Raw genomic sequence first — 23009 nt, forward strand, 5'->3', positions numbered from 1 at the left:
CCATTCGAGACAGAACAAGGCGGGTTTAGAGAAAAGCAGCTTTGGTAAGGCGTTGAAGAGGAAAAAAGGACTGATACAGCTTTTTTGACTCAGACCCTCCAACAGAGGAAATTACTGTATATATTGAAGAGAGAGAGAGAGAGAGAGAGAGAGAGAGAGAGAGAGAGAGAGAGAGAGAGAGAGAGAGAGGTACTGCGCAATGGCGGCCTAGATAATTGTCACCGCTATCGCTATGTATATAGATATAGTTTAACACCTGGCCGTAGACTTTTTAGCTATGTCATCGCATGAGAACCGAATGGTATTGGAATCGTTAGTATCTAACACTGTTTTACAGCTAAATTTTTTCTAAAGCCTTTGAACTATGTGAGCATATTGCGTTCCTCGATACCTAGCACTGACAACCAAATTCAAAGCAATGCCAAAATCTTCAACTAAGCCTAAGAATTTGGAAATTCTCCTTCAAGCTATGTTAGTTGGCAGCTCGGAGCTCCATTAAGCTTACGCTTTTGTTTTATGCTTTCCATGGAGGGCATATTATATATAAAAACTTGGAAGTGGTTACTCTGTTTTGGGGGGAAAAGGTTAGGACATGGAAAGGGCATTGCTGTTAAATGGAATTTAACAGTTGTTAGCTTAGTTGACACAGTAATAATTGCTTTTCGTGACCATATGACCACAAACTGCATATTAAAGTAAGTTCGTACGTGTTTTAATATCGTAAGTTAACCAAGTCAAGTATTTAATATTTTACCATGAAGCTCGGCAGGTTAGGTATCACAATGACGGCGTCCATCTTCGCAAGTGCAACTGTAAACATTTTAAGTCCTGAGATCGTTACGTCATGATCTTTCGTATGAATTGCGAACATCGGCAAAGCAACTTTTGTTTCGTTTTCCATTGATTACTTTTGTAGTTAATTTCGTATTATGGAATAATAGATGTATTTTTTGACGGCAATAATCAAGTTAAGCGTCAGGTCTGTAAAAGGATCACCGCATCATAACACTCTTTATGGAAAGGATCAAATGGCAACTGTTGATTTTGAGTGTTACCACTTTACTTCTCCGTTGGATTTCATATTGCCACTTTTGAAGAACGCGTTAGTAGATTTGTGGAAGTGGTGCAAACGTGTCAGATCCCAAGTCGGTGGTGGTTAAAGCATTTTTTAGTTATTTTTCTCGGTTAAGAGTGGATATTACCATTGAGTGGACTAAATGAAGGCCGATAGAAAGTTCTCCAAAGGTAAATACGGAAGGTTTAAAAGGATATTATGACAATTCTCGGATGCAGGGTTCCTGGCCCTTCTGCCTTCTTGGGTACGTCAGAGCTAACACAGGCCTTAATGCTTTGGTGGTTATGTTCATAGAATATCCTAATTCGATAGCTATGTTGATTCAGCTTCAGGAAAATACAATTTCATACTAAGACAGTCTCGTTTAATAGTTATATATCGCCTTAATTCTCATGCTTGGAAGATATACTAGGCCTAGTGTTGTTGTGGTATTTTACATAATTTTTTCAGCCCTTTTCGCTGTAGCTCGTAAACATGTTTTATTTCGATACGCATGAATTATAAATTAATCTCATTTTGATACACATGTTTGCTATGTAGAAAGAAAGTCGGGGGAAGGAGCGAATGGGAGGGGTTGGGGAGATTGCGGACAATGGGTTCAGGGCAAGTTGAATTTGCTGTAATTGACGTCATTGAGCCAAATGACCAGAATTGACTGGCAGGTGATAATTTTGCAAATATTCCTTTCCTTTTCCTTTACTTTAATCTCCTTAGGTCTATGCTGCTACGTAATTGGAATGAAAAATTAACCTCTGTTGTCGTGGTAGATGTTTTAGTTAAGTTTTATTGCACTTTTATTTGGAAACTATGTATAATAAAGCTTGTTATGATAATGTTGATTATGTTGTCATCAACTGATTAAAATTGTTTTCTGTAATGTTTTTTTTTTTAGTCAGTGGCCCATATGTCAACTTCATTTGAGAAATAATAGTATAATGATAATTATTATTTTTATATTAACTTGAATTTTGATAATTTCCATCTCAAAAGTCCTTGTTTAACAGACACGACCAAATACCGTGTTTATGGATTTTGGAAATTTTTGCGCTTGCTCTTAATTGACAAGTATTTCGTAGCTGTCTTTGGGGACAGTGTTACGAAAGTGTGAAATAGAGAGATTGCAGAACGGAAATTAAGTTTCAATATATTTATAATTACAGAGGTTTTCAAATTTCTTTTTTATTTCAATACAGGGGGTACTCGTGCAAGAAGTGGACGAGGGCCAGCCATGCCTCATGTGTAGGGATAAATGCCCTGGATACACGTCTCATGTATGGAGGTAAGTACCTTGGCGCCTGTTTGCAATTTTGTAAACTTAAGGTATTTATATCCTGGTATTGTGTGCATGATTATCTTAATCTATCTCCAGATGGGATAACTTTGTGTTGGTGAGTGATAATGAGGGTTACTTTTACGCAAGAAAGAAAGATGTGGTTTTCATTGATCGGTTCGGTTACTTTGCTAGTCTGGTGCTAAAAGTTATTAGCCATAATCCTTCTTTGATCATTTTCAAGTGTTGGGGCTCAATGATGGGTAACCTCATCTCTTACAAGTACAGTATATATCACAGGCCTAAAAATAGGAAGATAACTTTTAAAACCACCAATACAAAAAGAGGAAGAGAGAATTCTAGTCGGAATATTTTTTGAGGTCACAGTTGAAAGCAAATTGGGGGATAATTTGTCTGATATACGCGAAGGTGAACAAGATTTGTATATATTAAACAATAACTTTGGTTTTTTTGGTTTGGAACCTATAACAAAGAAAATTAGGGGATGGAAAGCACCAGGCTATGATTTAATCACAGCAGAGAGGAATTAAGCTGAAAATCAGATAGCACCCGGTTTGTAGACTGTTTTGCAGCTGTTGACTGGCAGTTGGAAGTCGTAGAAAATATGTGAAAGACTTATTTAATTTCTGATGAAAAATTTCAGTGTGCCCATTTGAAATAGGCTGGGGAAGAAACTTGGTAAAATGCACAAATATGAAAAAGATGGTTTTTAGAACATATGTGTTATGACAATTTGGAGCGTGGCATATTAGTTAAAAATCCTTTCTAATAAATTTTATCGGTTACGAGTAGCCATTTGACTTCTCTCTGTCTCATGTACGCACAGAACAAAATATTTTCAGTATTACTGTAATAAAATACTGAAAATACTTTGTTCTGTGCGTACATGAGAGAGAGAAGCAGTTCGATTTCTCTCTGTCATGTACGCACAGAACAAAGTATTTTCAGTATTACTGTAATAAAATGCTTTGTGACATCGAATAAAAAAACCTGTTCTCTCTCTCTCTCTCTCTCTCTCTCTCTCTCTCTCTCTCTCTCTCTCTCTGTGAGTGTGTGTAGTGCGTTTTTTTTTTTACATTTTCTGTTCTCGGGCATCAGTTTTATAATTGAGGATGCGCGGCGAGTTACGTCATGGGATTTTCCACATTTCCTTTCGCTTTCGACATTGATGTGGAAAAGTAACCTGAAGCTCGATAGTAAAGGAAAATATAGCTATTTAAGATTACTGACTTTTATTGGATATATATGTACATATTCTTACACGAGACAAATTGTGGTCATAGTAATGCGTAGAGGACATTTCTTTAATTGCTGTAAATAAATTTTGATCATCAGTAGCCTACCGCTGTTTTCTTGTCAAACAAATCACTGAAGTTTTTATTTCATTCTGCGTAATAATTTTGTGAAATTTATTCTGTACGCTTATTTTTTTTTCTTTTATGATTTTTAATGTGTGTTTTCGGCCCCACCCCCTTCCACCCAAATATTTTGCTTTCTATCTTAAACTAGTATAAACAGCATAATGTACCAGCTGACTGCTCTCCAAGTTTCGTTTCTTTGTCGTCTTATTCAAGCATCTCTCCTGATCTCATCCGCCACCCCACCTGTGTTGTCGCTTCCTTTTGTGTTCAGCTTGTTTTTTTATATCTCCTCCTGTTTCATCATTTCAACTCCTCCGGGGGTTTTGGTGGTGTCTTAAGGGCGTGCAGTTGTGTTAGATTATCCCTCCCACTGGCACCGACAGTATAAACAAAACTTATACAGTAAAACGAAGATATTCTTAACGTTATTGTTTGGAAACAGACGCCTCCAAATGACTGACACATGAGGGACATTTTTCCATTTGGAAGCCGAGCAGTGATTGGTCTATTTCCATCCTGCTCAGTCTCTTCAAGGGTAAATAGTTTACAGGAGCGTAGATTAAGTTCAACATCTACAAATCAGTTATTGCAATGACACGGAAGGCCAGGCGTTCAGTCAGCTGACCTAAATAGTGCTCTCAAATTGCGTGCTAAAATCGCATCGAAAATGCACCAGCTTTTCAGATTCATATACAGTGCGGGATTTCATTTTTGCCTTTCGCTATCCATATGTATATACGTAAATTTGTGCTAAATAATTAAGCTAGCAAAAGTAGAGACGCGACAAATTAAGGTAACGACAGATAATAAAATAACAGGAACAAACGAAACTTGAATGCGAGGAAAATTTCATAAGCACATTTCCATTGCAGTTAAATCTATACTGTCTACAGCCTTGTGATATAAAACTTATGCTTCTTGGCAAGGTCCTGGCACCTCAGTGAGGAGAAGTCAAGAAATTAAGTTTTTTTTTTTCCTTTATTAATTTCCTTTCTTCTGATTGGTATCAGATTCTCCGCATTGTTGGTGATCAAACCCTTACTAATTTTACCAAAAAAGAGGCAACAGTTTTAAGTGGAAAGAAGAAGAGTGGGCCTAAGTTGCGAATTTAGGGACGACTGCTAGATGCAAGGGAAGAATAATTAAATTTATTTTGTAAAAATAAGAATCGTATATGTGGGAGATATAGTATAATTTCCGCTTAACAACAGTAATAGCAATAACAGTGACTAACAGGTAAATCATGCGCTGGTATTCAGTATCTAAGTGTTTGATTTGGAACAATTGTTATAGTTAATTAAGTCATAAAGCCAAAATACTAGAGCAGAAATTGATTATAACCAAATATGAAGTAAGAGAAGACAGAAAGAGAGTACAGTAGTCCAGACAGTTCATTTCTTCATGTATTATTAAATCGCCTTTTTGCTGAGAGCACCGTCTGTTCTGGTCTCTATTCCTGATACCACGGAATTGGTTTCAGGTACTCGACTGTTATTATTTTTGCTCTTTGTTTCCCATTTGGAGAGAAATTTGTTCGTGTGACTTTACTTTCACCTCCACCGTTCCTTTGTCATGTACTCTGCCATTGTTTTATTATGACTATTTTTCCACTCGTGTATAAATTAACATTCGGTTCTGTAAACGCTCTCTTAGCAAGTTAATGCAATTTTGCCATGATTCAAGTGACTGAGTGATGATCTTAAATAATAAGGTAATAATAGCAATAATAATAACAATAATGTGATGAGATGTTGAATCTTGATACTAGCATTTGTGTGTGTGTGTGTACGATTACATTACCCCTAGACTTACTGAATAAAGGGGCAAAGGCTTAGCTGCTCTCAATACTACATCTTGGGTTTTTCTTCTGGGGTGATTACCACTTGTACTACGAGGTCAGAGAGAGAGAGAGAGAGAGAGAGAGAAGAGAGAGAGAGAGAGAGAGAGAGAGAGAGAAAGAATTCTTGAGGCCATTTTCCAAAGCCAGCAATTAATCTCTTAACCTCAAAGTAATTTTTCCTTAACGGTAAGACACCGTGTCCTTACACAAACATCTGAGCACTTCTAAGCATTTTGTATTTCCTTGCAGAAGCCCTAAACATCTTCACAGCTTGCATTTCAACTTTTTCAACCGTTTGAATTAAATCAGTATTGGTTTACAGAAGATGCTTGTGTTAATCGTTGTATGTAATTCATGGCGACAAGTAAAGTGTAGAAAAAATAGACCGATTAGCGGATGTTAGATTTGAGTCGTGAGACTTAACTTCTATTCCCGCCGGCGATCTGTGACAACCTGGGGTTTAGTTTTGCACAAACAAACACATATACACACTCATTTATATATATATATATATATATATATATATATATATATATATATATATATATATATATATATATATATATATATATATATGTACCTCTCTTCCACTTTGTCTCAAGTTATAGTAAAATTGGACTTTCCTGCAACAAATTATTATTAAGTGTTGAGAGAGAGAGAGAGAGAGAGAGAGAGAGAGAGAGAGAGAGAGAGAGAGAGAGAATTCAGTGTAAAACCTCGGTCAAGGTGAGTCCCATTGTCATCGCTTCGTGTCTTTCAAATAAACCGTGTACGGGTTGTAAGGGGCCACTTCCTTCGTTATTTGCGGCCGCATACGGTATGCGAGGAACCTCTAGGTTCTACCTTAGTCTTGTTTCACTTCCCCTGTATTTCGACCCTTTGATCCAGAAGAATCCAAAGTCTCCCCATAATGCTGTGTTTACATATTTTACATATTTTCCATAGGTCTCTCTCTCTCTCTCTCTCTCTCTCTCTCTCTCTCTCTCTCTCTCTCTCTCTGTTCTAAAGTCATTCTTCTCGTCTTTCTTTAAGTGATCTAAACTCTTGACTGCATGCATTTTATTTTTATCCTTATATTATCTAGTCGTTTGTTTTTTCCTTGACATGTTGTGAAAAAACATAGCAGTGCTGAGAACCATTAAGATTATTTGGCAGTCAGACGTTACGTACCAAAAGCACGAATTTTTGCTTCATTTTTCCTTCCCTTATTTGGTACCTGATTCAGATACCGTTTTATTTTTCTCGTCTCTCTCTCACTTTGCTGAAGGATTTATCGCCTTTTTCACCAGGTGTTTGTTTTAGATGTGCGTATGAAGTGGACTCGAGTGTAAAGGATGCTCTTTCAGTCGTTTACCTTTGCTTTTCTTTTTTCTTTTTTTGTTTATTTTTAATGTTACCCTGCTTACTCTCATTTTAAACGTCTCTCTCTCTCTCTCTCTCTCTCTCTCTCTCTCTCTCTCTCTCTCTCTCTCTCTCTCACACACACACACACACACACACATAGTTTATAAGAAATAAGACTTACTTGATGGTTGCTTCCAATTTGAATGATCTACTTATAATAATCACCAAACCTTCTTTTCCTGTTCAGTATTGTTTTTATTGAATCATAAAATTCGCCACCTAATCGTTATTTTCACGCACATTTTCTCCTTATTTCCCACGTAATATCCCTTCTGTTTCCTGTCTGCCTTGTTTCCCAGCAAACTATATTTTTCCTCCTCGTGGCGGTGTAAACTGACGCCAAAGTTGTCGAAGAGACTGACACGCCGCTACCACCCTAGATGTCATTCTGCCATTCAGAACTCCCTTCCGAAGAATTCTGTCTGGGCACCCGGGCACTTGGGGGACCTGGGTGCTTGGGCACGTGGGCGCTTTAGCACCTGGGCAGAGCGACCTTCATTTCCTTCACCAGGTTTCTTATACATTAACTCAAGTTTATTTTTTCTTGGGAATGTTTTTCCAATTATTTTTTGTTTTTGTTTCTGTTTTCCCTCTCTTAGAACTTCCCTTCTCACTGGAATTTTAACTTGAGACCTTCTCTTAAATTAATGGATCATTTTAAATGATCGAACATCAATAAATTGTATTGAAGGAAAGGTAACATATGCAAGGTTTAACGTGTTATCTACATGATTAGGAAAGCTTATTTCAGACTAATTTTATTGATTTGGTTTATGTTTATATTTTGATGATGATGATAATAAGAATTTTAGGTATTAGACAAGGCATTAGTTTCATTTTAAAGATTAGTTGCTCATGATTTTGTGGTCTTCAGTTCGTGCTACCACTGTGGGTGATGTAGAACATTGATCCCGGTCTGCCCTAACCAGTCAATTCAGCTATGAATGGGTACCAGCGTCAGTTGAGGTCAGACACTGCAGAAAGGGATGGGCCACACACACACACACACACACACACACATACACATACACACACACACACACACACACACACACACACACACACACATTCTGTACCCAGATGAAGTATGTATTAGATACACGAAAGCGCTAGGTACTTATGCCTTTTATTATTTCCTTCCGGCTCTTGCAACACACCCATGCGCGCACGCGCGCACACACACACACGCGCATATATATATATATATATATATATATATATATATATATATATATATATATATATATATCTTATATATAAAAGTGACTGTTTGTAGTTTGTATATTTGTATGGTAGGTTTCAAACCCGTAACCCCATCCCTTTCCCCTTCCCCTTTCTCATCCCCTTCCCTTTCTCCTATCCCCAGTCCCCTTGCCCTATCACCCTTCCTCCTTCCCTTTGCAGCTTATGTGGTAAATAAAGTCTACGGGTTTATCATACCCTGTTTCATGTGTAAATAAACTCAACAGGAGTATCATACTTCATTTCATGTACTCAATGCCATAGAAATATTGAAAATGCTTTTCTTTCCTTTGGTTAATAATTCTGTATCAAGGTTTAGACAGTCACCACAGCAATACCTGGATAAAAGGCAAAGTCAGTACAGTAATCCTTGGATAATAGGGACAGACAGTACGGTAATACGTGGATAAATGGGGCAGTCACCACAGTAATGCCACCTAGATAAAATGGACAGTCACCACAGTAATACCTGGATAAATGGGACAGCCACCACAGTAATACCTGGATAAAAGGGACAGTCACCACAGTAATACCTGGATAAATGGGACAGCCACCACAGTGATACCTGGATAAAAGGGGCAGTTATCACAGTAATACCACCTGGATAAAAGGGACAGTCACCACAGTAATACCTGAGTAAAATGACAGTCACCACAGTAATGCCACCTGGATAAAAGGGAGAGTCACCACAGTAGTACCTGGATAAAAGGGACAGCCACCACAGTAATACCTGGAAAAATGGGACAGTCACCACAGTGATGTCTAGATAAAATGGAATCACCACAGTAATACCTGGATAAGAGGGACAGAACAGCAATACCTAGATAAAAGGGACAGACAGCACAGGATTGTCTGGATAAATGGGACAGTCACCACAGTAAAACCTGGGGGGCAGTCACCACAGTAATGGTTGGATAAAATGGACAGTCACAGTAATACCTGGGTAAAAGGGACAGTCAGTACAGTAATACCTGGGTAAAAGTGACAGACAGAACAGTCATGCCTGGATTAATAGGACAGTCACCACAGGAATACCTGGATAAAAAGGACAGTCAGCGTAGTAATACCTGGGTAAGAGGGACAGTCAGCATAGTAATACCTGGATGAATGGGACAGTCAGCACCGTAATACATGGATAAATGGGAGAGTCGCCACAGTAATACCTGGATAAAAGGGACAGTCAGTACAATAATACTTGGATAATTAGGAAAGTCAGTAGAGTAATACCTCGATAAAAGGGACAGACAACATAGTAATAACTGGATAAATGGGACAGTCACCACAGTAATAACGGAATAAATGGGACAGTCACTACAGTAATACCTGGATAAATGGGACAGTCACCACAGTAATACCTGGATAAATGGGACAGCCACCACAGTAATACCTGGATAAATGGGACAGTCAATACAGTCATACATGGATAAATGGGACACTCATCACAATAATACATGGATAAATGGGACAGCCATCACAGTAATGTCTGGATAAATGGGACAGTCAGCACAGTAACTTTTGGATAAAAGGGACTGTCACCACAGTAATACCTTGACAAGTGGGATAGCCAGTACAAGGAGATGCAGGAAAATTTTTCCGAGTCTTTCAGAGTTTTCCCGGGCAGCACCGGGTTGGTCAGCTAGTGTATGTATATATATGTGTATATAAATATATATATATATATATATATATATATATATATATATATTATATATATATATATATATATATATATATATATATATATATATATATATATATATATATGTGTGTGTGTGTGTGTGTGTATTCATGTGTATATATATATTCATATATATATATACTGTGTGTATATTCATACATGCATACATACATACATATATACACACATGCACACGCACATACATACATACATACGACGGACTCAACCTGTTTTACAATACTTGCAAGTCTGTCTGTTCGTCCCTGTCTAATAATAACACTTCCGTTACTCTTTCCGAGAATATAACTTCCCCAGACGTAATGTGACTCCGACCAAGGCAGCGGCAAAAAAAAAAAAGGAAAGAAAAAACGGGAAATCTCTTTAAAACAAAGACGGAGGTATTTCCTTTTGCAGCGGCAAAGATCTCAAGACCGATTGGTACTCTTGTATCTCACGTGGTTCTTTTTTTTTTTTTTTAGTTTCATTGCTTGTAAGTCCTCCCCTTTTTTTTCTCTTAGTAAAATCAAGGTTCGACAGAGAATTATGAACGCTCTTTATTCGTTTACTTTGTTTCGGCTTGTTCCCACTCCGTTGCTACTCATGTATGAATTTGTTAGATGATTTTGTTGCTTTTACTTGTTGTTAGATTTCTGCTAAGTATGATCGGGGGACTGTAGCTTTCCCGTCCTTGTGTTTGTCCGAATTTTCTTCCTTGAGTTTAGTTTGTCACGCTTACCTTGTCATTATAATTCCTTTCACACGGTGGAGGGATTTCAGTCAGCTTTGCACAAAGATGGTTCATCATGCATGGATGCGCATGATGGGAGATCATTTATCTGTCTGTGTGTCAGTTCGTCTGCCATTCTTAACGTTATTTTTATCTTGATTTTATGGTAGTTTTCTTCACATCTCTGTTGCTTGACATTGTCTTACTTTATTTACTTGTTCCATATTTCGAATGGTAACAATTAGCTAGTGTGAACGCTCGTAGGAAAAATTAACTGTCTTCTTTGCTCTGTTGTAAGATTTACAGAGAGAGAGAGAGAGAGAGAGAGAGAGATGAGAGAGAGAGAGAGAGAGAGAGATCTAATAAACTTTTATAATTGAGTGTATCTGATTAACCTTAGATAGAGAATACTCATTTTATATTTTTTTGCAATCACCCAAGACAGCTCAGAGGAATGTGATTGTCAGCTCGAATATCATTGTATATATATATATATATATATATATATATATATATATATATATATATACATACATATTTTATTATTATTATTATTAATTTCGGGAGATGCTAACTGGTGTTTCAACATCCACCCACCTATATCTATAATACGAAGAAACGATCCTGTATGTCTTCACCATTATCGTATATCGATAATATCTACTGTATGTAAGTTTCTTGTTGTATTTAAGATTTAAAATTCTTTAGAAAAGCCAGCTTTTTTCGCTGTGAAAATTAAGCGATTTGTGCAATATTTCAATTGCCATTAGAGTGCATTTCTAATTTTAAGTGATAAATGATGTGTGCATAAATTTACTTTTATAGGATATGTTGAGACTCCACGCTAAGGTTTCTATATTGAAGGTTTGGCTGTCAGTTCTGAGGGTGCGATAAATCTCAATTTTAATTGGTTTGCATCTCGGAAGTATTAGTTGAATATGGTCTATATGCTAATGGAGGTTTTATGGGCTTTGATGTGAAAGAGAAGCCAATAAGATCTAAAACATAAAATTCAGTTTCGTTTGAATTCTTCTAGAATTTGGGCTCTGCAGAAGCCCTCTTTGGCCTTTTATCTCCATCATTCAGTTTTCACGCAAGCTTATGCAAATGTTGTTGTTCTCAGATATATCTGTCTGTTATTTATGTATTTTTGCCCTTTGTTATCTGTCTGCAGTTGGCGAAACACTAAAAAATTACATTAATCCTTCATATTCAAACAGTACGCCACCTTTGTCCTTTTTTGGAATATGTAATATAAAAAAGATAGGTAACGGTAAAAATAACGTTTTGTTGCTTTATTCCTCTAACTGAAAATTTGATCACATATGCGACCCGCTATCGTAAATACGTTTGTCAGGGCTCGACTTGGGACCCTCTGACTCTTCAAAGAAACTTCTGTGCACCCTGTAGTTCTTGAGCTTAAGTTTTGCGTTCTTGCCAGTTTCAGCTTAACTTGTGTTAGTCTTTAAAGTTTTCGTATAGCATCCTGGTTGGTTGGTTGCCTAGTTTAGTTTAACCGGCCTCATGCCATGACCGAACCTTGCCCAAATTGTAGTAAGGCGTTAAAGGGAATAGGAGACTGGTGTGTACCTCTGGATCAGGACAGGCAACCGAGACGATATTATTGTGTAGTTTTCAGTCAGAATCTTCCGACTATTTATCTCTTTTAAGTATCCTTTGATACTGTATTACTTTTGATACTGTATTACTTTAACCAACTTATATGGTCTATTTATTCATATATGTAATTTCTTATTAGTGGCGTTCTTCATGAAAATCTTGTCTTTGTCTTTAAATACTCTTTAAATTTTGGCGGGCGGGTTTATTTTGACCTTGATCCCATTTGAGAGAGAGAGAGAGAGAGAGAGAGAGAGAGAGAGAGAGAGAGAGAGAGAGAGAGAGAGAAGCCACAGATGGATTTATTTAGTTTAACACATAACTAAGTAGATAAGCAAATAGAAAGGTCAATAGATACGATGAGAGAGAGGTATAGAGAGAAATTATAAAGAAACGCACGAAGATATTTAGTTTAATTCATATACTAAAAGAAGTAGGTAAATAAATGTCGATAGAGAGATAGATACGATGAGAGAGAGAGAGAGAGAGAGAGAGAGAGAGAGAGAGAGAGAGAGAGAGAGGCCAAGACACAAAACCGGTTGGCATAAGGAAGCTGTACATAACGCGACCCGTTATTGTCTAATCAAACACCTACGTTCATGACATCTTGTTTCTCGGATAGGGCGATCATCACGTAGCTTTAAATTACGAAGGGAAAGAGCTTTCATTTGTCAAGTTAAATTGCCGTGAGAGAGAGAGAGAGAGAGAGAGAGAGAGAGAGAGAGAGAGAGAGAGAGAGAGAGAGAGAGAGAGGGGCCTTTAAGAAGATATACATAGATATAATTTTGCTGAAAATCTACATTGATCTAATTTTAATTGAAAGTCAAAGTAAACAGATAGATAGATAGAAGATAGACAGATAGATAGATAGATAGATAGATAGATAGATAGATAGATAGATAGATACGCATTAAAACGTCATCTTCACCTCGCTGCATGCCAGACATGTGATTGATTGAATAACCAAAATGGCAAAGGGACATGAAGAAATAAACACTAGGACATGCAGACACATTGCCTACACACACAGAGAGAGAGAGAGAGAGAGAGAGAGAGAGAGAGACCTGGCTGTTGGCATTCTTGACCTTGGTGTAGCAGCGGAAAATAGAAATAGAGAAGATGGTATATTACAACCTACCCTAGTAGTCTCCGTGGACCAAATTAAAACCATAGGACCGGATCATCAGATCTGATATCTGGGTTTCTTAAAAGTGGCGCCTTCTGTGCGTGTGTGTGTGTTTGTGCGCGCGCGTGTGTGTGTCATCACGTACTTTTTGTAGGATATGTGTAAAGTGAATGTTATTTTTGTCTATTTTATCAGAGATGTCCTCTTTGTCTGCGTATCTGTCTGTCTGTCTGTACGATATAGTACAATTGTTGAATCGTATTTTTCCAACCACACGTCGACAGTAATTCGCAAATTGCAGACACCAGTGTTTTTATGGTTTCAAATCTTGGAAACTGTTAGTAAAAGCAGTTTTTTTTTACGTGGAGAACTCGTACAGCTGAACGGTCCCTTTATTTGTTACGTTTTCTGGGAATACTCTGCAGAGTCGTTGCAAGTTAAATGCTACTTTGTTTGTTATACGCAAGGTTTGTGAGAGAATGTGAACCATCTTGAAAGGTCTGTTAAATAGGACTCAGAAATAGTCCTATTGGTTAGAGAATCATCTTAAAGTTATATATGTATTTTTGACGGAATTAGTGAAAAACTTTTTGACTGGGTTAGGCGGAATATTACACCAGAAGCCATAAAGCATGATTTTTTTTTCGAGGGGGTGTGGGTGAATTACGGTGGAAATCTCACCAGGATTGATCAGATACTCCTGGAATAATTTTTTACAATTGAAAATTACATAAAATAACTCCATTCAGTTGTAGCTTTTGTTGTTAGTCATGATACGGTTATTTTCGAATAAAACTCCTTGAACTCAATATTTGTAAATTAGCTTTAAACCTGTCTAATCCTAACTTCAAAGTGTAATCTTGCACAACGTAACTTGCTTATATTGTTATTGACATAGCTGATATTAGTAGTAATATTGCTTGAAATGATAGTGACCAATATTAAATATATATACTAATGGGTAAACATATACGGTATCTTTAAAAAGGCCGAGTTTTGAAAGTCAGGATAATGAGAATGGATGATATGGTAAACTTCCTTATACCTGGTGCTGAAAGAGGAGAAAGCTTGCTTTGTCTCATGACATCTAGCTTTTTGTTTACGTTTCCGCATTTATCATGTTCCTATAATCCAAAGTGTTTTTAACGCGTTCCTTCAAGTTTCAATATCGCTTCCTCTCAGGAGTGAGAAAAAAAAAAAAAAAAGATAAGGTTAAGCACCAGCCTACTCGCAATCATCTCCTCCTCCCTCTCAGCTGTGTCTGCAAACACTTCTTGAAAATAAGAATGCAATTGTGCAAACAAACACTTCAGTCTCGAAAAGAAACGGCGGTGGAAGGAGTGCTGCATAATGAGGGGCCAGAGAAACGAGAGCAAATTTGACCCGACTCTGACTCCTCTTACCCCTTTTTAACCTTCGATAAGAATCTATGGAAGGGATCTGTATAAATCTGTCTATCTATAATGATGATAAAATCCGAGTGGACCTCTCTTGTTTGTCCGCCCTGGGTGGGGCCGGGGTAGGTTGGGGAGCGGGAGGGTAGGGGAGACATGACACATCCACCCTCATCCTGCAAGCCTGTTTGTCCGCCCCATGTGGGGACTGGGTAGGTATGGGATCGGGAAGGCAGGAGGAGGCATGACATATCCACCCTCCTCTTGCAAAACTGTTTGTCCGCCCCGGGTGTGGGCGGGTAGGTAGGGGATTGGGAGGGTAGGGGAGACATAACACACCACCCTCCTCCTCCAAACCTGTTTCTTGGGTGGGGTAGGTAGGGGATTAGGAAGGTAGGGAAGACATGACACATCCACTCTCCTCCTGCAAACCTGTTTGTCCGCCCTGGGTGGGGCGGAATAGGTAGGGGAGACATGACAGGCAGCGTCGGGTTCCAGTGCAGCGCGCGCCTTCAAGCTTTTCTATAATATAGTATACAGTAGTTCAGTACGACTACAGATGTCTTATAATTTATTATTGTACTTAAGGTTTATCAGAATCTGCCTTTTCCTTCTTGTTGTATTTGACTAAATTACACCAAATAAAGTAATGCAATTTGGCTAAAGATATCTAAAAGGAAAACTAAATTTTCTTGAAGACAAAGCTCTGTGGTGCCAAGGGATAACACCATGATCTTAAAGTAAAAGAATGTAATACTTTTCCTAAGAGCTTGTAGATTTATATTAGAGTTTATTGCAAATAACATTAGTAGATGGGCACGCACAGTTTTCAAGTAAAAAAAACTGAAAATATATTCTATTTACTTTCCCTTGAAACTTTTTAATAAAAAATTGATTAATGTGAAGTTATTCAGATTCTCCTCTATTCAGAAAGTCTTCTGTCTTAGTAACATACTGTTTTAGACACATTATTATTATTATTATTACATAAATTTACAAGGAACAAGATAAATGTCCATTGACTGGACGAGCAGCTTGATAAACAACATAACAACATTGACATTTTGCGAACCTTGACAAAACTTTACGAAACTCTGAAAGTTTTATGAAAATATGTATATTTTTTGTGAAGTAACGTCAAGGAGATTCTACGTGATTCAGAAGGCATTATAGCCCAGAAACTTGAGTTTCCAAAGGAACTTTGTAATCATTATTATTATTATTATTATTATTATTATTATTATTATTATTATTATTATTATTATTATTATTATTATTACGAAGGAAGAAGACACTTTTAAGGTAAGTTTTGTTGAATGCGAATTGATTTTACACTGAGTTTTCTCAATTCTTCTAATAATTCGCTTTTACTGCACATCAATATTAGTCAATAATTGGCCAGTGTGCATATTTCGAATGATATTATTATTATTATTATTATTATTATTATTATTATTATTATTATTATTATTATTATTATTGCCCGTTTTACTGGCATCGTGAACGTGAAAACAAGAAAAGCTTGCTGTTGACTCGACTTAGCTGACGCATGAGGTTTACATAATAATGCTCACTTGTATGTTGTGAGCAAACAATGCAGTCATATATTTCACTTGGAAGTAATGTACCTTATGAACTCTCTCTCTCTCTCTCTCTCTCTCTCTCTCTCTCTCTCTCTCTCTCTCTCTCTCTCTCTCATGCTTGAATAGACTGCTGCAGCATCTTTCAATAAGATATCATCTTCGTTAAATTTGTTGGGTTAGTTCCCTTCCCCCAGCTTTTCTCTGATAATTCATGACCATGAAAAGCATTGCAATATTTTTTGTATTTCAGTTTCGTTCGACACAGTACATATGTTCAGTTTGATGTATACAGTGTTTGAATGGGAAAGGTAAGGCATATTATTACAACGTTGCTCATTATCCTGAATCTTACTTTTCAAAAATCAAGTGGAACACAAATATACGTATATGGAAACACACACACACACACACACACACACACACACACACACACACACACACACACACATATATATATATATATATATATATATATATATATATATATATATAATATAAATATGTATAAATATAAGTTATAAAAAAATGTCAGTAGGATTAAGGAAAAAGGTTCATATATTAAGTAAAAAGGTATATATATATATATATATATATATATATATATATATATATATATATATATATATATATATGAACTTTTTTCCTTAATCCTACTGACATATTTTTTGTAACTGGTCTGTCTGTAAGATAATGTCTCATATTTTAATTTTTAACAAGTAATTGGCTTCTTTCCTCTAGTATACTGTTTTCCTTCGTATGCAGGCGTTTCATTTACAGTTGAAGCATGCATGACAAAATGGCCTATGCAAATACTTGCATACTTTGAGTAAAAAATAAACTGTATCTACTACGGTCTTCTAAAATTTGAAAAGGAGTTTGAGAATTACGAATATTTTGAGGTCTATCTTAACAGGAAAGCCCAGCGCGATTGCTGAATATGCTTGACGATTTTAAATCTTCCTTAAAATTACACAGAAAAATCATTGTATCATTAAAGCTCGTCTGCATAGTGAGATCATTTCAACAAAACTGCAAAAGTAGTCTTTGGTACCCAGCATGTTAACAGTCAGGGAGAGAGAGAGAGAAAGAGAGGGAGAATATAAGATTGAAAGGAAAATTTCTGTAGCACAAGCAACTGAAGAGAAAGACAGGGAGTGACAAATACAAGTAGGTCTAATTCAAGCTAGAGAGAGACAAAATAATTTATAAAATTTAAGGCTATTATCAGCAGTAATTTCAGAGAGAGAGAGAGAGAGAGAGAGAGAGAGAGAGAGAGAGAGAGAGAGAGAGAGAGAGAGAGAGAGAGAGATGCCATGTGCCCGCCTGGCGGAACGAAAGCAAATCCCCCTGAGGACGGAATTAAATGGACAGGGACGAAATAGACAGAGGGCGAACAGGTGTAAGAAAGATCGCGGTAAACAGCTCATATCCTCAGCATTTACATGCATTTATGGTCGCATGTTTTGATGTATTGGATTCAAGACTCCAAGGTGCATGGATACGAATGTTCATGTCTGGGCAGGTGGTAAAAGAGAGAGAGAGAGGGGGGACGTTTATTTCTTCCCATGTCTTCCTTTCGCCTGTATTCACTTAGGGGTATAATAGTCCTCTGTAGGCTTACTGTTCAAGTTCCTGTCGTTTTCCATGTCATCGAATGCATATTATGAATAGCAATTGTAATTACGATAATAAAAGATGTTTTAAATATACTTGTTAAAGGAACGTAGTTGCGCACAAATTTTCTATAATGCGTACAATGTTACGTGCTACGCCAGACTTGATCTTGTGAAGTGTACAGTTAAGTGTGTAGAACGTGGAAATTACAAGTTCTGTGTTACTAATGCTTCTCCTAATAACATGCGACTCTAGACTCTAATTCCAAGAGAGTTCCAGATGTAGAATTATTTAAAATGTTGTATAGCATTGATTTTATTTCTTTATAAATTAAAAACTATGATAGATTAATGTTTGCTGCTGCTGTGCTTGTGTAAAATTTGTGTGATCGTGTTTGTACGAGAGAGAGAGAATTTGTTGTTTTATACGGTACAAACAGCAGTTAAGAGTTTTATTGTGTGTGTGTGTGTATGTGTGTGTGTATACTTATGTGTATGAGAAAGAGAAAATTGCATTGTTTTAAGAGTACAGAAAAAAAAAACGTTTAGGCGTTTGCATGTGAGAGAGAGAGAGAGAGAGAGAGAGAGAGAGAGAGAGAGAGAGAGAGAGAGAGAGAGAGAGAGCGTAGACTTAGGCAGAGTAGGCAGCTCTTGTGGGCATAAACGAAGTTTACCCAGTGCCATTAGTATTGCCCTAGACGCCCTGAAGGGCAGGTGCCAAGACCGTCCGCCTTTAGTGGCACTGGTGTATTTGCCCCGTGTGTGAGTGCAAAGCCTTACCAGAGCATGAGGGGGGTGGGGTGATCAGTGGAGTCCGAAGTACATTGTCTCTTTTCGTTGCATTTCATTGTGCTTTCACTCGGCGGTGACGTCTGTGACTGTCAAGCATAAAAAAAAAAAATGCTTTTAGTGTATTCGTCTGTCTTTGTATTTGTTCTTTTGAAGGGTACTAGACATGCTCTGTCTATTTTTGATGTTCACCCTCGTCGTTCAAGTGCATTATCGTGGTGGGATTTTCGACTACTGTTCATTGAGAATATTATATGCATACACATATATTATACATATTTATTTATATATATATGAATATATATACACATACACTATATATATATATATATATTTAAAAATATATGTGTATGTAATTATATATATATATATATATATATATATATATATATATATATATATATATATATATATATATATATATATATATATATATATATATATATATATATAGTTACGTTTTTTCACAAGAAAGTGTTGTTATTGAAGGAAAGCATCCTGAATATGTGTGCCTGCGATATGTAAAAATATGTAAAAAAGGATATGTCAAAATTGTTAGCTACTGTGGTTTTAGTTTCAAGCTCTTCAGCTCTGCGATATGAAATAAGCTGCACATGTATCACTACATTTGTCTAAATTGTGGGCATTTCGAAGCAGCTGAACCCTGAAACTCCCCTGTTAATTTATGTGAACCAAGGTGAGTATGACAGCGAAACATATCTGTTAATTGCCGTTAATCCTTATGAAAACATCGAGTAACATAATTATGACGAGCTCATTTACGTGTGGGTATATTCTGGATACTTTGCTGACTCGCACAGTTAAAAAAATGCAGACTGATTGGTTTATAAAGTGTTCTAGTAGTTATTATTATTATTATTATTATTATTATTATTATTATTATTATTATTATTATTATTATTATTTAAAGGAAAAAACAGGTTATAAATTCTGCGGTTCGATAGAAAATCAAGAAGTTTTCTTTTGATAATCTCTTGTATTATTATTATTATTATTATTATTATTATTATTATTATTATTATTATTATTATTATTATTGAAAAACATTATAAGCTTTTCCTAAAACACTGAAAAATAATTAAGATACGTTATTAGTTTCCTTTTAATATTGATTATAATGATGAGGATCATAATAATAATAATAATATTTATTATTATTATTATTATTATTATTATTATTATTATTATTATTATTATTATTATTATTATTATTAAAATCTGTATCGAATAACATCGCTCTTATTTTTTCGTTGCAAGGAAGTGTTGTAAACGGAGATCTTTCTCGGAATATGTCTTTTTCCTCTGTATTAAAAATAAACCTTGGGCGAATTGTGTGCGATAGGCATTGTGCCCCCATATATTTGATAACCGCCTTTTATGTGACATTTGCCCATCTGTCCGCACAAAAATTATTGGTCGTTTACTTTGTTTTTTTTTATTTATGTATATATATATATATTTTTTTATTTATATATATATATATATATATATATATATATACATACTATATATATATATATATATATATATATATATATATATATATATATATGCATACATACATACATACATGCATGCATGCATACATACTGTACATACATACATACATACACTACCTGTTTGTATTTCCGAGCAGTTATATATTTTAGGTATGGAAAGGCACTTTTAGCAGTTGTTATGTTATCGCCCTCACTGTGCAGAACTCCTCCGTTTAGGTTTATCAAATATATTCATCGTCTATTTGCTACAATAATCAGAGTCTTGTTTCTGTTTTCCTTTGTATCTGACACCTCCTTCCTTCCTATGAGCTATTGTCATGCGTCTGTTTCTGCTCTTCACTTTTTTGTTTAGTTTTTTATTTCAATTCCTTTAGTACTGATTCTCATTTTTTTTTACTTATGTTGAGATAACCTCCAGTTTTCGAGTATAATGTAATGTCTCATTTTTTATATCCAGAGAGAGAGAGAGAGAGAGAGAGAGAGAGAGAGAGAGAGAGAGAGAGAGAGAGAGAGAGAGAGAGAGAGAGAATTTGGCAAACCAAGTACCATGTATAGGAACACGAAGATGCAATTCGTACAGTGATGGAACTTCTTTAAAGAAATTTTTTTCTCTCTCTCTCTCTCTCTCTCTCTCTCTCTCTCTCTCTGGAAGCGTTTAGTGTAAACATTTCTGAAGAACTTTACGAGCCCCTGATGTCTTGATACCGATTCCCTCAAAGCACAGGTGATATATACGGGGTCAAATAAAGACCTTCCTGTACAGGGTATTCATACCCTTCTCGATGCCCATCTTGCTAATTAAGATTTACACTCAGCGATATGTCTTCAGATTTAATAGGACAAGCCGAGCGTGAATCTTAAATCCACCGTGCTTTCGAATTTTTATTTCTGTTTTTCCTGTCAGAATTTGTGCGCGTTTATCCGGGTTGAACGTGTTGGTAGTGTGAGATTCTCAAGGGAATAATCTAGGTGATTACCAAGTTTTTAAACTTAGGTTGTATTTAGAATTATACCCTGATCATAGTTGACGTAAATTTCCCTCCTTATATTATGTGCATCTCTTTTGAAGTTTTTTCAGTTTAAAATTTTGAAGAGAAAAAGTGGGAGAAAGTTGGCGAATGTTTGATTCATTTGTGATAATGCCAGAGAGAGAGAGAGAGAGAGAGAGAGAGAGAGAGAGAGAGAGAGAGAGAGAGAATTTTGAAGAGAAAAAGTGGGAGAAAGTTGTTGAATGTTCGATTCATTTGTGATAATGCTTGAGAGAGAGAGAGAGAGAGAGAGAGAGAGAGAGAGAGAGAGAGAGAAAAAATTTTGAAGAGAAAAAGTGGGAGAAAGTTGGCGAATGTTTGATTCATTTGTGATAATGCCTGAGAGAGAGAGAGAGAGAGAGAGAGAGAGAGAGAGAGAGAGAGAGAGAGAGAGAGAGAGAGAGAGAGAGAGAGGAAACCGACCTCTCATGTGATCACATAATTTCTTCGAAGAGAAAATTCATGCAAGTCGTCTCCGACGAAGTGTTTACAACCTGATTTACTATTTCATTTTCAAGAAAACTGAAAACATAATCTATATTTATTAGGTATACTCGCAGAACACGTTAAAGTAGGTATGATGTTTATCACTGGTGTTCTTATACTATAATAATTTTATCTTTGGTTGATAATGGATCTTATTTAACTGCGATGAGAAAGGCAAGGTCAGCAACTGTATTAGTTGACTTTAATTACACAAAAACTCGTGTATGTATGCATATATATATATATATATATATATATATATATATATATATATATATATATATATATATATATATACTGTATATATACATATATATATATATATATAAATAAAGTATATTTTATTTGTATATACATTTATAAAGCTTTTATAAAGGTTACATTATGATGAATATTATAAGTAGATGTAGTAGTGTACTATTTTATTCCTTGTTCTTTTCTTTATTGCTTATGAATACTCAGTTCTGAGTAACTTTGCTAGGCAAGTTTGTAGCCTTCCGGGTTCAGTTGTAGAAACATATGATAATGGAACTAAAAATAATAACGATAATTGTTGTTGTTGTATTTTCTGCTGTAGATATTGTTGCACTAGTATAGTGGTTAGACAGGGCATAAAACTCTAATAGTGTATTTAGTTTCTCTTGCTGAAACTACTGCTTATCTGGTCTATTCTGGTATTCGGGGAAGATCGAATTATTAGCTGACTCGGATCTTGTCGGTTATTTTAAATTTAATCTTGTCTAAATTCTCTCTCTCTCTCTCTCTCTCTCTCTCTCTCTCTCTCTCTCTCTCTCTCTCTCTCTCTCTCTCTCTCTCTCTCTCTCTCTCGCCTTTTGATTACTCGGTTATTCGAGTTGATCTCAGGCCCCACAGCATCCCAGATGCTTGTAAGATCTTTTGGAAGTTTTGATATCAATTCTGTTTTAAAATGTTATTCTCTTTACCTGTCGTGGACGTCAAACACAGACCTCCAGGTTGCTTTAGATCACCCTTGTCATCCATTTCCTTACGTCTAGAGACACATAACCCCAACACAGCGGGTCTATGGAACAAGTGCCACGGATCGTCGACTGGCGAGATCTGATGTTGGGAATCGTAGCCATATATCAACGATGCACAAGGAGGGGTGTCTCTGAGTGCCACTGTGGCAATGCCAACGCCAGCGTGGCATGCTGTTTGTCGGGGATCGTGCTTTCGATAACCATCGGCTTGGTGCGACTCCCAGTGGATTGAGA

The 23009-nt window shown here is 36.3% G+C and overlaps 1 protein-coding gene across 6 annotated transcripts in view; it reads left to right on the top strand.

Annotated features, from left to right (window-relative positions):
- Lmpt (Limpet) overlaps positions 1-23009 on the top strand; it is a 586877-nt gene that overhangs the window by 73550 nt on the left and 490318 nt on the right. For all 6 annotated transcript variants that reach the window (XM_067122164.1, XM_067122165.1, XM_067122166.1 and 3 more), the window contains one exon: positions 2269-2354. In XM_067122164.1, the coding sequence (XP_066978265.1) occupies positions 2269-2354 (86 nt within the window). The remainder of the gene's footprint in view (positions 1-2268; positions 2355-23009) is intronic.

The sequence above is a fragment of the Macrobrachium rosenbergii genome, chromosome 20, assembly GCF_040412425.1.
Source record: "Macrobrachium rosenbergii isolate ZJJX-2024 chromosome 20, ASM4041242v1, whole genome shotgun sequence".
NCBI lineage: Eukaryota > Metazoa > Arthropoda > Malacostraca > Decapoda > Palaemonidae > Macrobrachium > Macrobrachium rosenbergii.